The sequence below is a fragment of the Myotis nattereri genome (assembly GCF_964212035.1).
Source record: "Myotis nattereri genome assembly, chromosome: 14".
In the NCBI taxonomy this organism is placed as follows: Eukaryota; Metazoa; Chordata; class Mammalia; order Chiroptera; family Vespertilionidae; genus Myotis; species Myotis nattereri.
The window spans coordinates 20,037,363-20,054,575 of record NC_138089.1 but is presented as its reverse complement, the minus strand read 5'-3'; the positions used below and the strand labels follow the sequence as shown (position 1 = coordinate 20,054,575).

At 44.7% G+C, this 17,213-nt stretch overlaps 1 protein-coding gene across 2 annotated transcripts in view; it reads left to right on the top strand.

Annotated features, from left to right (window-relative positions):
• CACNA2D3 (calcium voltage-gated channel auxiliary subunit alpha2delta 3) overlaps positions 1 to 17,213 on the top strand; it is a gene marked incomplete at its 5' end in the record, with an annotated part of 806,336 nt that overhangs the window by 568,284 nt on the left and 220,839 nt on the right. For both annotated transcript variants that reach the window (XM_081105975.1, XM_081105974.1), the window contains 2 exons: positions 12,496 to 12,567; positions 13,880 to 13,960. In XM_081105975.1, the coding sequence (XP_080962101.1) occupies positions 12,496 to 12,567; positions 13,880 to 13,960 (153 nt within the window). The remainder of the gene's footprint in view (positions 1 to 12,495; positions 12,568 to 13,879; positions 13,961 to 17,213) is intronic.

The window sequence follows — 17,213 nt, the reverse complement described above, 5'->3', positions numbered from 1 at the left end:
GGGATGGCCGGCAGACAGCACACAGGGGTCAGCTGAAGCCCATGGGCCGATGGGAAACATGAGCTCTTTGTGGAGGCAGGATACTGTTTGCATTTCTTATTTAAAATAAAGAATTTGTTAATTTTAAACAACCTCATAATGTATGTCTACTTGTATGTATGAAAAATATTCAAGTTTTACCCTATTTTTATATATATTTGACTTTTTGTTACACTTATATACTATTTTTGTAATAGGGAAAATAGCAAGGAAATAACAGAGATTCAATTTCATTATGAAAAATATTTTTTTAGGTTTTACACTGTTAAGAATGAAAACTAGTTTTAAAATGTCTTCAAGAAAACATTGCTAGTACATATGAAGAATGTTCATACTTACATGCTTTGACCCAATAATTCTTTTTTGGAGAATCTTACCTAAATTGGTCAGTGATTTACAAGTTTATTTATAACAAGGAAAAGAAGAGCCAACATACCCAGCAATAGGAAAGTGGTGGCAAAAGTTACTGCAGTTCTGAGAGATAGTATATTAGGAAGCAACTACAAAATTATGGGCCTAGAGGAGATTTAATGATATGCCTGTCCTACTCACACCTGATTGGAGAGCTGGCTAGAAGTAAAGGCAACCTTGGGCTTAAAACTGAGGAAATGGAGCTGGTGAGAAGAGCGTTGCCCACAGTGGTATTTGGAGAGTGCGGTCACTGCATGAGATACTACATGGTATAGCCCTCTGTGCTGTGCTGACACGGCAGAACGGGCTAGTCCACCCTCGTGGCAGAGTCAGGAGAGCCCAGCAGTCTGAGGCCAATGCCAGGGTCAGCTAGAGGTGGAGGAGAGGCCCAGCCCTGCCAGCTGTCCCTGGTAACCTGGCCCAGATGCTATCATGATTAGCCCTGGTGTTCTCATGTTCATAATGGGGCGAAAACATCCCTCTTGCAGGCCTCTCCTGAGAGGGAGGCACATGAACAGGCAGCCAGGGCCATCCACAGGCAGTACTCAGCTCGAGGCTGTGCTGGCTGTGGCAGGCAGTGATGCTAATAGGCTTATACCTTGCTTATTAGAGAGAAATAGATAGAAATCAAGCAGAAATTGTTTGAAAATACTGATATAACCTGGTGTTCTTAGAAAAAATAGTTATTTGTGAAGATAAAAACCCAGTGCTTTGTAGTCCCAGGCTTAATTTTTAGTATCTTAGGAATTCAGAGTCTTTTTTCAAAAAAATCTCATTTGTTTAAAATATGTGAATGTTTTCTACTATTTCTTTAAATCAAGCAAAACCAAGAAATATGACTCTCTTGAGGAGTTAAAGCAATCAAAACTACTCATAACATTGCTAAAATGAAACTGCCTTTTCTTTAGAAAGTCAAAGAAATATCTGAATAAAAGCAGTGGGATTTTTTTTAAAAAAATGTTTATTTACAATTGTTCTTACATCTCAAAATAAATGTATACATCCTTCTTCCTTTTATAAGGGAAGGAAGGCAGAGGACTGAGAGAAGATACTTCAAAAAAGTCCAGATTACTTGTGTGACATCAAAAGTCAGCATAACCCATGTTAAGTTTTGGGGAAGTCTTGAGGAAGACAGCCCAGGACAGGCCATATTTTGATTCCCTTGCTTCTGGATGTAGTCCTATAGGTCATTCTTACTGACCCCAAGGTGACCTTGAACTCAAACTTGTGTTGCCATTTTGGGGTCTCCTCTGTATTTGTTGATAGATTTAGAGCACCTGTATCTGTCACATGACATCCTAGATACATTTCCAGAAGAAAGTAGTATAGACATCTACACTTTATTGGTCAAGACGCTGGAGGAGAACATCATTTAAAGGACGACTTCATGGAATACCTCAATGAAGTAAAGAGCGACGCAGCCCAGAACATGTGATCATGAGTTAAGAATGCATGTTTTTCTGACTTCATTACTATATTTGCATTCGTTCAGAAGAAACAGAATAGCATTCCCACACAGGGCCAATCAGAGTCAATACAAGTCCAAGACTAACTTGACAATCAAATCGATGTCAAAATGGAAATCTAAATCAAGTCTATATCAAATATCAAATCAATGTCAAATCACCACCAGTAATTCTTGTCAGAATTTATAGGTCCTCAGAGGAGGGGTTTTTCTGTGTGGCCGATGGAGTAGGTAAACAGCACGAGTGACTCAGGTGTAGCTTCTCATCTCTTTACCTTTTTTGGCATAATTTTTTGGATAGGAACAATTTTTATTTTCATCAGCAGAATTTGTCTACCTGTTATTATCTCTGCACGTTTTAACTGGGAACTTGTCATTTTAATGAAGCAATTGCCTTTTCAGTTTTTCTTCCTAAACGCATCCACATATTTCTTGGTCTGGTTCAGTGCCTGATCCTTTTTCCAGTCACATTATTTGTTGGTCAGACCCCTAATTAATGGATATATCTTCATTACAAACGCAAATGTAGCCCAGTGCCATGAGGACTGGAGGGATGGTTCTGTGTGAGCCTCCAGACGTCTCATGCCAAAGGATTCAACTGAAATGACCCTCTGGGTAAATTGAAGCAGTTGAGCAATCATGCATAGCAACACTACTAAGAAGTTCAAAAACAGAGAGTTAGATGTTTATCCCTTCAAATTAACTAGACGGATTTTGTAAAAACCCAACCCTAGTTTCACGAGGTAGAAAAATGTCAGGCAAGGGACTAATGCCATGGTATGGATTTTCTTTTTCCAGAAATGACTCACTAAATCGAACCACTTGCTGAATCACGAGCCCTTTGTGTGTGGATGGGACCCATACGCATTTGCCCAGACCTGGGACACAGGAGATGATTCGGAGCTGGTGCTTCTGAAGCATCTGTCCCTTCCTCCGTGACCCTCTCCCTCCTCAGCGATGTGCTTCCCAATGTGCATCCTTCCCACCTCCTTTACTCTTGGCAATTACAACTCCCACCTCCCCAGCTGCTTTCTAAAGCCATGATGTTCAATCATGGGATAAAGGAGAAATATTATTCTATATTGTTTATGTAATTTGAATGGAGAGATGAACTTCTCTCCCCAACCCTAGAAAGTTCCTTGTGAGATTAATTGCACTTGACAGATATGCCAGGCACTGTACTATGGCTTTTCACATCTATAATTCTACTTTATCCTCCCAAGAACTCCGGGGGGGGGGGTGTCTTCCTGTTTTAGGATGATTTGCTTGGTTGCCTTTCTCATCACATGACATTTGTCACAGCATGACATTTGTCATACCCCCCCCAACTCAGGAAGCTGAGGACAGTGTGATTAGGACAGGGGCTCTAGAATCAGTTGGTCCAAGGCTCAAATTCTGACCGACCCTGCCAATTTCTGTGACCAGAAGCAAGGTACTTTGCCCTTTTATCTTCAAAATCTTCACCTGCAAGACCTTTGGAAGGTCTGTGTCATGGTTAAATAAGGCTATGGAAATATAAAACATTTGAAGCAATGTTTGGTTATAGCAAGCTGTACTTGACAATAGATATGAATGGATGGAAGGAAGGAAGGAAGGAAGGAAGAAAAGAAGAAAGGGAGGAAGGAAGGAAGGAAGGAAGGAAGGAAGGAAGGAAGGAAGGAAGGAAGGAAGGGAGGAAGGGAGGAAGAATGGGTGAATAAAAAGATGGAGAGGTGAAAATGACCCCAGTTTGAACAGCGTGCTCTTGGACGTTATACAATCTATGTGCTACTGTAGATCATTTCTCCTTTTGTGCTGCTCTCCAAGGAGGTCATAGTGTTTAAGCTGTTTTAGAAAAAGCTCTGTGACATCAGCTGGACATCATGAGCCTTCTGTCCTATGGGTGGCAGCAGCATGCGGGCATCAGCTTCCCAGAACCTACTAAGCAAAGATACAAGGCGAAGGAGGGAACAGAGGCCGCCCACCGTGAAAGCCGCAGCAGTAGCCTTAGAGTCTGTCGGAATGCTGGTTCCAATCCTCTGTGACTCCTCGTCCTCTTTGGGCCTCATTTTTAAGCTAACTAAAAGGATGGGATTGGAGTAAATTCCTTTCAAGAGTATCTCCTGAGCACTTCTTATGTAACAACTCCACGCTGAATGCTATGGGTGAAAAGAGAAAGCATCCCAGCTTCTGCCCCTGGGGTCCTCAGGCTCCACCGAATCCCAGCTTCCCTTCCAGCCGCATGTTCAGCGACTTTGCTGCATTAACAGTTTGCACAGACGTGGTCCTAGATGGTATCTTGGGCTGTAGAGTAAATATGATTATCTTTGTAGTGAGGTTGGGGAACATCTGGTTCCCATTTCCACTTCGTTAGGGAAGGTTTTATGGAGGAAGCGGCATTTCAGGGGGTCTTTAAACAAGGGGAAGGCTTTGTCTCAGCCCTGAAGCTCCACACTTGGCCGGGTTTTCAGGCATCTATCGGAGAGGTGGCTAAACCACGTTTGTGAACATATAAATGTTCGGCCGCGATGGGGGTGGGGGTCAGTTATGTGTCCTAGCTCATCATGAACACTGGCCAAAGCCTAATGCCCCAAGATAATTCTCATGTTCATTATTTCGGGGAATTCTTGAAATAAGCATGTTCTGCCCTAATAAACAAACACGGCCGTTTCCCAAGACAGCTTTCAGATATGCTCATCTGTCATATCCTCCTGCCAGGGCTTTACTTTACTAATATGTGTCCCTGGTCAAACGCAGCATCCTCCTCTATGTAGATGTTTATTCATAAGCACATTCCCTGCCTAATGACTTACATCTTAGAAACTCTGGGGGGAAAGGAAACAAAGGAAACATTTTCCCGAACAATAACAACTTTATTAGAAGACAGTTATTTGGAGATTCTCATACAGATGTTCCAACATCAGCATTATCATCCACCAAGCTGTCTTCAGGTTGTTAAAATGGGAACGAGAGAACAAACAAAGTCAGCGACTTAGTTCATGCAAGATGCAGGTAAAGTTCAGAAAGGGAAATCTGATTATGTTTGTATTTAGACAACTTAAAATATAGTGAATCTCATAAGAATTAATGATCTCCACAGAGACATAGGAGCATGGAACAGACTGAGGGATTTCAGAGGGAAGGTGGGGATGGGGGATGGGTACAGATTAACCACTTAAGAACTTAGGTACATATATGCATTGCCCATGGTCACAGACAATAGTGTGGTGAAGGCCTGTCTGATGAATTAAAAATAGATTAGAAGGAACTGGATTAGAAATGAAGAGACCATATAAAAATCTGCTTCTAAAGACCTTTCTCCAAAAATGTTTAAGAAAAGAGAATTGAGGCATTTGATGAGGATGTAAGTTTAAGATTGATACAACTGTTTTGAAGCAGAAGTGATTAAATCTATTAAAAATTTCAAAACTTAAAAAGAATGCGGGCTCTCCAGATCTCAGGTGCAAGTAACAGTGATTCAGTAAGACAAGGAGATGCCTTGGCTAAAGCAAGAGGACATTTATGTACACTCTCTGGGACCAAGTGACTACACTTCACCAAAGCAGGGAGCGTGGCACTTGGAGGTTTACTTATTCTAAGTTCATGCTTGTGCTCCACTGCTATTTAGGATTCAGGCATTTTGCAAAAATGTTGAAAAATGCCAGTGCAAACTGAGAATCTAAATAATGTCTGTTGTCTGTAATTTGTCTAGATTTTAAAAGAGAAACAGTTCATCTGAGTAGTGATAGAAAAGACGACGATTCATACTGCTTGCATGGAAAGAACCAGTTCTTCAATTAAAAATAATAATGCCTGCTTTTTCTAAACCTCTTGCTATAAAGAACATCCAAAATACTGATAGTCATATGTAATATGTTGAACCAAGAATACAAAACTTTATTCTGATAGCTTTTTCATGTGAAAGTGTTACCGTTGTTCTTTTAAAGGGCTCTTTTGATCTTTATGCAAAAGGGAGGGTTTTTTTTAAAAAAGAACTATTATCATCATTATTATTTATTTTTGGCATTAATATTCATTGCAAGCATATGCTATTGGGTGGTTTTATTTATAAAATCCTTTCTGTAGATAAGAATTTATGGGGATTTTCTTCTTATTAAAAACTTCAATCATACAGAAGAGAGATAAGTATAAAACACTTAATCAGAGATACACACAATTTAGAAGTCTTTTGGTTTTATTATAGGGAAAAAGCCTATTCTTTCTTACTCTTCTCATTTTAAAATGGATTCTTAGGCTACGGAGTAAGCTAATTTTGACATTTGCATACATGTGAGAAGCCTCTCATTTAAAACTGACCAGCAAATTTCATTATCAGCTGGGGAAATCTAAATGAGAGTAACGTTCAGTCAGATAATGTCACCATTCGCCAAGCAGGTCATGTTAATGATCCTGAGCTCCCTTTTCACACGTAAGATGCGCCAGTAGGATTTTGTTCCCAGGTTTCAGTGGGTTTCACCTGTGTTCTTCTCTGGAGCGTGCCTGTTTCTCCACCAGGGCGTGTCTCTGGAGCAAAGGCACTTCTGCATGTACCCAAATGCAAAAAGTACACGTTAGGACAGGTCATTGAGTGTGGTTCTTATTCCTAGTAGATTCCCCCCCCCGCCAACATTTCTTTCCAGTATTGAGGATCAGGGCTGCTGTGATGAAGGCAGGGGTGGGAGGTTTGGGGGAGGAGTAGGCAGGCATTGAGAGGGATAGGTACAGAGGACTTTTTTGGTCCAGGAATAGGAGGGAAGGCCCAGGGGATTTTTGCATGTGTAGAGGGTTTCTACATAGCCACATATTCTGTTCATGCGTCCCTGCTCTTCTCTCTGATGCTCCCACCAACTAATGTGTACACACGGTCATTCCCATGACTTTCTACTTAGTTGCTGTGGAGTGTGAAAACTGGAGGACAGGGGTGCCATCTGTGTCCATCCTTTCCCACTGCCCCTCCTTCGGCATGTGATGCCCAGAGAATGGCCCTGGGGGATTCCCGGGTCATTGGTAGACTTCAGCTCATGGAGAGAGGAGAGGAGAGAATGCCAAGGAGTTGGCTTCCTTCCATTCAAGCTCCATTTGAGAAAGTGGGGGAAAAAGAAAGACTCTTCCCTTTCCAGCACTGCCGTGCCGCATTCTCAGGTCCTGCTTACCTGAAGGATCAGTGCTGCTCCTTTCTAAGCGTTTCATCTGCTATTGGAAGATGTACACAGCTGTGTTTTCCCGCCTCCTAGTACTATCCTTTTCCTATCAAGACAAAGGTTATTGGCAGAACTAAGAGTTGATACACTATCTTTTCTTCCACTGGAGAGGAACTAAGTGACATTGGCTGCCATTTAAATACATTTTTATTGGGAAGGCCAGACTCTGAAAAGGGCTTCTCTCCCAGGACCTTGTGCCTGCAATTCCCCCCACCTGCCACTAGATAGCGCAGTGTCTTTCCCCGGAGTGCAAGTTGGTGTTCATCTCAGGTGTTGGAAGGAAGACACAGCAGAAATATAGCCAGGTGCACACGCCTATAAAATACGTATGTATTATGTTACACACTTACATGATGTACTCTTAGAATAGTCAATACACTGATCAATTCTAATAAGAAAAGGAAAACATAGACGCATAAGAGGGCCAAGCACAGGAGGAATATGGTATTTGAGGAGGGTTCCTGAGTTGGCCTTTGTTCTTGGCTCAGTGCCCGCCCCTTCCTGAGCTGCTTCCCGGTTTGTGCACAACCTTCTCTTTGAACCCAGGCCTCAGGGCTGAGCAGACCTGGCAGGAGGCTCCGCTGAAAACCACCTGGCAGCTCTTAACTCGCTCAAATGCCTTCTCAGGGCCTGGCACCCTCCTTTCTCTGGGGTTTGGCACTCACTCTCAGGAGGCTGCAGCTGCAGGACAAACCAAGGGCTGTGCCACTGGCCCTGGCAGCTCTCTCTGAGTGGAGATGTGAGGAAGGCACCACAGCAGATGCCCTGATCTAAAGGGCCTGCTGGGCACCGGTAATGTCTGTCCTTTCCCCGCATGTCCTAGCATCTCTGTCCTGGTGCCGCCCCAAGCAGACTGGTTGGTTCTGCGACCTCTTGCTAAGGCTTTTCTCAAAACAGGCACAATTCCATTTATTATTATGTTTTACACAAAATCCTAATGACAATAGTTTTGCAGACCATCATAGAAATTCATTACTTCTCCACAGGACTGTATTGCCATTCAGTGTCTGGGTCCCCTGGGTGCTTACATTTCGGCCTTGTGGGAAGGACCACCTTCCCGCGTAGCTAGAGCCACCTGGGTCATGTATGGTCAGTATTGGCACTTGCACAACTCAGGCCTCTTCTATCATGAGTCACAAGTCCAGTCCATGCTCATTTGGGCAAAACAAAACAAAAAATGTACTGGTTCAAATGACCCCATCATAGCAAAGAGCATGGGGGGGAGCTGACCTTAGGAAGGAGAGCATCCAGGGACTGGGACTCTCTCTCTCTCTCTCTCCTGTCTTACTCTCTCTCTCTTTCCTTTTCTCCCATAACACACACACACACACACACACACACACACACACACACACATGCCACCCATCTCTCCTCCTCTCTCTGGGGTGACTTTGTGTTCTCAGTGGCTGCTGTGTGGGGGAGGGGAGTCGGGCATGGCTGACAGTCTCACATTCTTATAACTGTCCCAAAGAGGAGTAGAGATTTCCCATTAGTCCAGGTAGGAAAAAAAGAGGAAAAAACCTAGGCAGCCCACCTTGAATCATTGCCTAATAATAAACCAAGCAATGTGGCCTAGAGAGGATGTGCATGTGTGTGCATACATGTGTGTGCTTGCGTGTGTGTGTGTAGTGCTCTGGTTGGCTCAGTCTGGGTCTGGTGCCCAGTCACGAGCAGGATGGGAGAGCTTAGCTGCCAAGAGAAACTGTGGGTGGAAGGGGTGAAGAGGAGTTCTCTAAAGGAAAGGGGTGATATTTACAAAAGATGGGAAAAAGGGGCTGGACGATTTTTTAAAATGTCTTCGTATATTCTTTCATTCGTAAGTAATCTTAAGTACAAAACGACTGAACGAATCTGTCACTGAATCCCTGACAGGTATCAGTAAATGCCAGGCAGTTTTACTTTAGCTCCCCTGCTCATGCAGTGAGAGCCCGTGTGCCCGCCCCAGCCAGCTCCTCGCCCTCTGCCTCCTTAGCCTTCGTCTCCCCTGGTAGACCTGAGTTCCTTGAAGATAAGACCTATATCTCATTCCTAGCTGACTTCCAGCACATGGCATGGAACTTGGCACATAACTGATGCTCAGGGAATGTTTCTCAAGGGAATCGATGAATAATAATAATTGGGCCGGTGGCAAAACTGACAGACCACAACTGTGGTTCCATCATCTTATCTGGGGCCACACCCAAAGTTGTCTGTAGTGTCATCCATGGGAAGCAAACCATGAGGAGTAGAGACCTGGCATCACTGCCTGTACCTCGCACATAAATCCAAATGCATATTCATATGGGCCACATGCATGATTAACTTGGGAAGCTAGCAGGAAGCAGTCAATCTGTTGAGCAAGCTTGTGTTTTATAAACCAGGTGTTCGGTATTATTATTCATCATTTCCTTTGATACTAGAACAGTCCCCATTATGTAGCACAGGAAATGAAGGCTATGGAATAATATACACGTATTATACAACAGAGCCCCACAACTAAGCATTCTGGAGGCCTGTTCAAAGCCTGGGCAAGTATAATTGAATGGTAGTTCATTTTAGGGTTCCCACTTGGACTTGAGTTAATGGGATTTTGCCGAGATGGACCATGGTGACCCCCCTCTCCCATTCCTACACTTTGGAAAATGAATGTTGACTCTACGTCTGCGTTTTTCTTGGAAGCCACGCGTATGAATCATAAGCAGCTCTTGCCTCAGCAGCTGCTACAGGTTAAGGGGCCAGGGAAACGCAGGGACCCCCTAGCGTTTGGGGACAGAGGGTGTCTGGCTGTGGTTGGCTGCATAACTTCTGCTTGGTGGTCTGGAAAAAAACTTTTGCCACTGGCTTCTATTTCCTATGGCATGAGTACTGAATGCCTTTCGATCATAAAATATTTACAGTGCAAATTAATTTTCAAATTGATGTTCCTGCTCCGTGAAATGTTTAAGATTCACAAACGCCAGAGCTGTGGAGGCTGGGGAAGAAGGAGCTGGTTGGTTCAGATTAGCATGAAGAGCATGCGAGTGATATTTTCAGGGTCCAGCCAGCTGTCGTGGCCACACCGATGAGCTTACAAACTGGGGAGGTCCAGGTTAGGGCTCTTGCCAACCCCGTCCCAGCCTGGGCCAGAGCTGCCCCTAGGAGAGGAGTAGGTGAGCTCATAGCATAGTGGCTAGACTGAGCTCACTGCATTTCCTCTGTTTACCTGGAGCTGGTTACAAATGAGTGGTTCCAGTACAGATAAAATATGGGGATTTCTTTCTAGGTAATGATGATGCAGTCATTACCTTTGGAGTTAACCCCTGAGTGGACTTGACGCAGTTTTGCGGCTTCATATTGGGAAGTTAGGTTCTCATGATCTTGTGTTTGTAACAGAACAATGAGCAGTGATTTAGAATTGATTTCTACTGGTTGCAGGGGGAAGAAGCTTCATTTCTCATTATTGCCAATGGTATGTTTTTATTTCATTCATGGTATATGTTAGCATTGCTTGAAATTTTTATATGAGTTGCAAAGTGGAAGGTCCCCAGGATTATGAATCAACTCAAATCAATTTTTAACAGCATTAAGAATTATTTAAGGAGTCGGGATATGGGAAGATTTCTGATTCTGAGAGATGTTTACTGTGGGCTGGTTCTGCCTTCGAAAATGGCCTTGCGTGTCCTCAATGACAGCAGTATTATACTCTACTTTTAGCAAGAGGTTGGAACCCACTTTTCACAAACTGTTTGAGCTGGTTCCTGGCAATAATAACTGTCAACATCATCTCAAAGTTCATTTTATTTAGTTACTAGTATTAATGATGATAATGCTTTGTTTACTTATTCTAACAACCAAATTAGGCTGCCCCAAATAATAGACTACATGATTACCGTGTGTATTAGTAAGGGTTCTCTAGAGAAACAGAATCATAGGAGACACATATAGGGTGTCCCCAAAATGCATTTCCAATGGGTTACATCTGAAAAGAAAGAAACAAATATTGAGTATCAGAAAAAAGTGTGTATACATTTTTGGGACACTCTGTAGGTATATTGTTCTATATATTTTTTCTGTACGTATTTAGAGAGAGATTTCTTTTAAGGAACTGCCTCACACAACTGTGGGCTGACACTTCTGAAGCCTGCAGGGCAGGTTCCCAGGCTGGGAGTCCAGGAAGGGTTTGTATTGCAGTCTTGAGTCCGAAGCCAGTCTGGAAGCAGGATTCCTTCTTCCCTGAGGGATCTGTATTTTCTCTTGAGACTCTGAACTGAATGAAGAAAACATTCTCATATTATGGAGGGTAATCTGCTTTCTTAAAGTCTACTGATTTAAATGTTCATCACATCTAAAAGATGGTTCACAGCCACCTCTAGACTGGTGTTTGATCAAACAACTCGGCACTGTGGCCTAGCCACGTTGACACATAAAATGAACCATCACACCATGAATCCCCAGGCTTTGAGGGACCATGAGACTTTTGTCTCATCTTGCTTATTATGGGGGAATGTAGGCCCATCTTGATATGACTGTAAAACTAATAAAAACATGGCCCCCTCTATGCCTATTAGGAGTTTGTCCCAATGACACAAGCGTGTTCTGTGCCACATTTCAACGGTTGTTCCTAGAGGAGAAATGTTTAGCTTCTTAGCAGTGATTTCAGGGATCAGATGGTCAAGTTATGTTTTTTTTTTTTAAATATATTTTTATTGCTCTTAGGAAGGGAGAGGGAGAGAGAGTGAAACATCAATGATGAGAGAGAATTATTGATTGGCTGCCGCCTGCATGCCCCACACTGGGGATAGAGCCCACAACCCAGGCATGTGCCCTTGACCGGAATCAAACCTGGGAACTTTCAGTCCACAGGTTGATGTTCTATTCACCGAGGCAAACCAGCTAGGGCTGTTTTTGTTTTTGATTTGTGTGCTTTTCAACTGGGACTGGCATGCAAAGATCTGTAGAAGTCCAAAAAGGTCTTGACTCAACTACGTTGGGGAGAGTAAATGCTTCCAGATTCCACTTTCTTCAACAGGGCCAAGTATAGAACCCCTTACCTTCATGCTTTCTGATCCTCAATTTCCAGAATACAGAGAAGCATTAACATTGCACATATTGAACATGAATGTCTACCAAGTAATATTGCAAAAATCAATCTGTGTTAATGCAATAAAATGAATCACTAAGACTCAACAAGGCTTTATTTGAAACCAAATGGCCTAATGCAGTGAACTGATCAGCTGGAAAGCCTGACTTTGTTTCCCCAGCCGGAGGCCCAGATCCTCATCCAAATCCTGGCTCTGCACTTCCTCCTGGGCTGAGGGCTGGAGTGGGTGCAGGTCCACTCCCAGCCGCCCCTGGCCCAGGAGGAGGGTTAGCCATGGAGACGGCTCCGGCCCCGAGCCTCCAGGTCAGGCTCAGGTAACTGGCTTTTCTCTCTCCATCCAGCTTGCCGACGATCAGGGCCTTGTCCTGATGACCACCGTCGCCATGCCCGTGTTTAGTAAGCAGAACGAAACCGTGAGTACAGCTGCTTGACGCCAGGAGGGTTGGTTTCTGAGACCTCTCCGGCTCCAGCTCTGGTGGTCTTCATTTATTGATTTATTTTAAGGACAGAGGGTTTATCATTTCCCCTCACATTTAATCCTGCTGTTAGAATCATGAAATCAAGCAGAGATGGGAGGAATTCAAGCAGGCTCCATGTTACAGGGTGCAGCACTTTTACAACATTTAAGTGTTAAATGACCAGAGGAAGGAAAACCCCAGAGAGACTCCTTGATTATGGTGGATGGCTCGTCTCCAATTTAAAGTTGCCAAACTTGTATTAGCTTCCTAGGCCTGAGATAACAAAGTCCCACCGATTGGGTGGCTCAAAGCAAAGAAGTTTATTTTTACAATTTAGGAGGCTGGAAGTCCAAAATCAAGGTGTCGTGCTTTTTCTGAAGGCTCTAGGAAAAGATCCTTCCTTGGGCTCAGACCTTCCTTGCTTTGCAGCAGCACAAGTCCAACCTCTGCCCCAGTCTTCACATGGCCTTCTTCTCTCATGTCCTTTCCTCTGCTTAGAAAGACACCGGCCATTGGATATAGGGCCCATCCTAAATCCAGGATGATTTCACCTCGAGATCCTTACCTGATTATACCTGCTAAGACCCTGTTTCCAAATGTGGTCACAGTGTGAGGTTCTATGTGGACTTGGACTTAAGGAAAACAATGGGCAGTAGCCATTTGTGTCTTCTTCCGGAAGGCGTTTCTGACATCACTGTGTGTGTGTTTAGCACATCACAATGACCTTGGAAACTGGGACCCCAAAGGCCTCTTCCTTCACTTTAGCTCTTGATTTCAACTGCCTGCTCAACAATCTTTGGGCTATTCCTTCTTTCTCTGGCTATTGAGCCTCTCTCTCCTGGGCACCAGATGGTAGTGTAAATTGAGAAAGCAGTTAACACACTATAAGTCTTTCCTGTAGAAAGCTTCCATAAGAGAAACTGATTAATGATCACAGGCCTTAGCTGCTGAAACTTTAGTGCTTCTGCACATCAATTCTTCATTTTTAGGAGAGAGAAGAGAAGGAGGTTGTCTTGGTATGAGTGTGTGTTGAGAGTTATAGCTGTTAATGTTTGGCCTGAGAAGCTACCAGGCTTATCTAAGTAACATTTTGGGTAGGGGATGGGGAATAGAAGGGGGTTCCCCTTGGACACCTGGGTAAATCCTCAATCTCTGTCATTTTGGAGAAGGTACCTGACAGTGACCTATGGCATGTGGCTTCTCAGAAAGTTATAGTTCTTCTGCCAAATTAACTTAATGTTGTTATTGTTTAATGTTTTCTCAACAGAGATCGAAGGGCATTCTTCTAGGCGTGGTTGGCACAGATGTCCCAGTGAAAGAACTGCTGAAGACCATCCCCAAATACAAGGTAACACATCAATTATTTAAGAGTCAAGGGCCAAATGTTCAAGACAGTTTCACATAGTAACTATTAAAGCACAAAGTAAAGAGGCCCTTCTTTTCTCTTTCTGGAGGGCTCTGCTCTGAGGAGGTCTATGCATGCCCACCCAGACTTGTGTGGGCCTATAGAAATCTACACAAGTCTATGCAGGTCTCCATAGGTCTAACTTCTCTGGGCATCTCCTAAGCCAGTCCTGACTCATCCAGTCTGAGGACCCTCTAAGATCTGTTCCTTCTTAATAGAAACCCAGTGAGGCACAGGGAAAAATAGTCACTGACCATATTGAAAGAGTATTTCCTCTGTCTCAGAAGGCAGTGGGGCATATTCATTAATATTCCTTTCCTAATGCTAAATTAAAATACGTGCCCCAAAGAATTGTAAGGCTTTCTTTAACTTTGGATGTAATTGAGGGGGTGAAATAGGTAATTTTGAAACAAAAGATAGAACAGGTCTTGGTATCCCACTGCATTGGGAGTTTAGAACAACATGAGGAGCATTGAAAGGCAGGGGCCATGAAGAAGGAGCACTAGATGGAAGGGACTCTGAGAGGTGTAAAGGCTGGAACCTAGCTTTGTATGTGAGGCCAGCCTGCATCAGGGAGATGAGTCATGCTTTCCCCTTACCTGGCCATACTGCATGCCCAGCGTCCTGTTCCCATCACTACATTTGGGGACCGAGGGGCTCTCATGAGTCCCAGTGCCACCCTCAGCCAGACCTACTCCAGTTCCCATGGGAACAAGCATCCTGACTTCCACATGAATCCCCAGTGGTCTGTGGATTGGTGTCTGCTTTGTCTGGGGCAGGTAGGCTTAACACAGGAACCCACCTGAAGCTGACGAACTGCACTGCCTCCAGGGCTGGCTACAGAGGGCAACCAGTTCCTGTGGAGGTGATGTGATGCCAGTAGTCATCTGGGGTCCATAGGGATAACTTTAATTGGTATTTATGTTCTCTGGCTATGTGAGGTATGCTGCTGTGGTGAAATAAACACGTTAATGAAATCAGAGCAATGGCCACACCAGGAGTCCCCTCCCCCACCCCACCCCAACCCCCCACCGTCGGACTTGACATTCTCCTTCCTTTAGAGCGGTGCTGTCCAGACTGCATCCCTGCACTCATCACCATACACTCTGCCTGTCTTCATGCTGTCCACATAGCCACTGGGCAGGTCCTTTTAAATGTAAACAGACTCACTGTTTCTCTTACTTATCTCCTCTAGCCTCCCCTGGCAATCACATGTGAAGCACAAGTGGTGATGTGCTCATTCTAGTCTCTGAAACACAGGTTAGCCAGGGGAGTGACATGGCTGGGCTCACCTTTAAAAAGATGGCCCAGATCCTTGAGCCCCACCCAGAAAGCTCTCACCTGGTGCCTAGTGGTGGGGGCTCCTCAGAAAAGCAAGGCAAAGGGTGGGAAGAGGCAAGGTCCTCAGCCCCATCACAGCCATTCAGAACTACATGTGAGCGTGGAGGGTGGGACGGGGCAGACAGGACCCTGCTCCTGGTCCTAAGAGGGGTGTTCACTGAGCAGACATGGTTCCCTGACTACACAGGGTTGAGACCATACCTGCCTCCTCTTCCCCAGCACCCAGCGGACTGGCTCCCCTGTCTTCATTTCAGGCCCCCTCATAGACTAACAGGGTGGGCTCCCTTTCCCCCCGTGTGGACAGCAAGCTGTTTTATCCAGGAGTGTTGACTAGTTGGCTGGCCGGCAGGGCCCCCTTCCTTACTACCTCTTTCCTGCTGAGCCTGATTTATCACAGTTGTGAGGGGCCCCTGGGTCTTCTCTGCTCAGCGTAGAGCTCTGGAGTAGCCACACACAGGGCCCTGCCTCCACTGCTGAGGAGCTGCATGTGGACAGGTCTCCAACTCCTCTCTGTCCAGTGTGATAACAATAGGACCTGCTCGTAGAAACAATCATGGCACACTGGCCGTGGGGACCGCTGTGACAGGCAGCACCTGGTACCCCAGCCCTCTCCGCATGGGATGCTGCCTGCATGGAGCTGCTCATGGCTTTCCCACCCCAGATTCAGGCACGTGTGGGCTTCGTGTCCACTAAACCTTTGCTAACTTAGAATGCCCTAGAGCCGTGCTTGGCAAACCCCGGCTCGTGAGCCACATGCAGCTCTTTGGCCCCTTGAGTGTGGCAGTTCCACAAAATACCACGTGCGGGCGCGCACATACAGTGAGATTGAAACTTCATTGCCCATGTGCAGAAGTCGGTATTTTGTGGAAGAACCACACTCAAGGGGCCAAAGAGCCGCATGTGGCTCGCGAGCCACGGTTTGCCGAGGCGCAGTTTGCCGATCATTGCCCTAGAGAAAGCTCAAGTCTGGGATCCTGGGCCACCTTTAAAAATGAGTTTTTATAAGAATTTTGAAAGGCCTGGGAAAGGCTTATGATCCAAGGTCATGTGTTTCAGGCAGGATTCTTAAGTTTGATGACAAGCACAGCCCCACCTTTTGACAGAGGGTTGGGGTAAGAGCAAGAGAATGGATCAGCCAGTCACTAGGCATCACAGCAAACTCTTGTCCAAGCAAGTCACCTGCATGGATGGATGCAGCCAGAATGATCGGGTCACATTTCAGAGCATTGGATGTAAAATGAGAAGTGCAGAAAATGGCTGTTAAAAAATCATTATTTTGTGGTATGAGACAGGGTGCCTCCTGGTACAATATTAGCAGGTAACAGTGGCCGAGAACTCGATGCTGTGCAAAGTGCATTCCCCACATCACCTTAGCAAATCTTTAGGTAAGGGCTGTGCTCCTGGATCCATTCTACTCATAGGAGATGCAGGTTCACAGGGGGAATGTTCACAGAGTGCAGGGCCAGGAAGTGGTGGGCGTGATCTCAGGCAGGTCTGTGTGACCTCTGACCTCGGGGCTGAGAGGAGATCTCAGCCATTCACATACCACTTCGCAATGTGTTGCCATGCTCATTGACCATCTGTACCATTCTTGGCTTAACCGTCACTTGTAAATCAACTCAGAACTTTCTTCACTTAACTCAATTTTAATAGGGAACTCCCTTTAAAAAGTAAAGCCATTTATAGAGGACAATTGTAAAAAAAAAAAAAAAAATCATGAAAACAAAATAATAGTATGAGGTGATTGCTTGGTAATCCAAGGTTCTGAACTTGAGGTCTGGTCTTTTCAAGGTAGCAGTCAAGGCACGAGCTAAAGCAGCACTAAATGAAACTTTTTTTATATCATTGGAAGGAT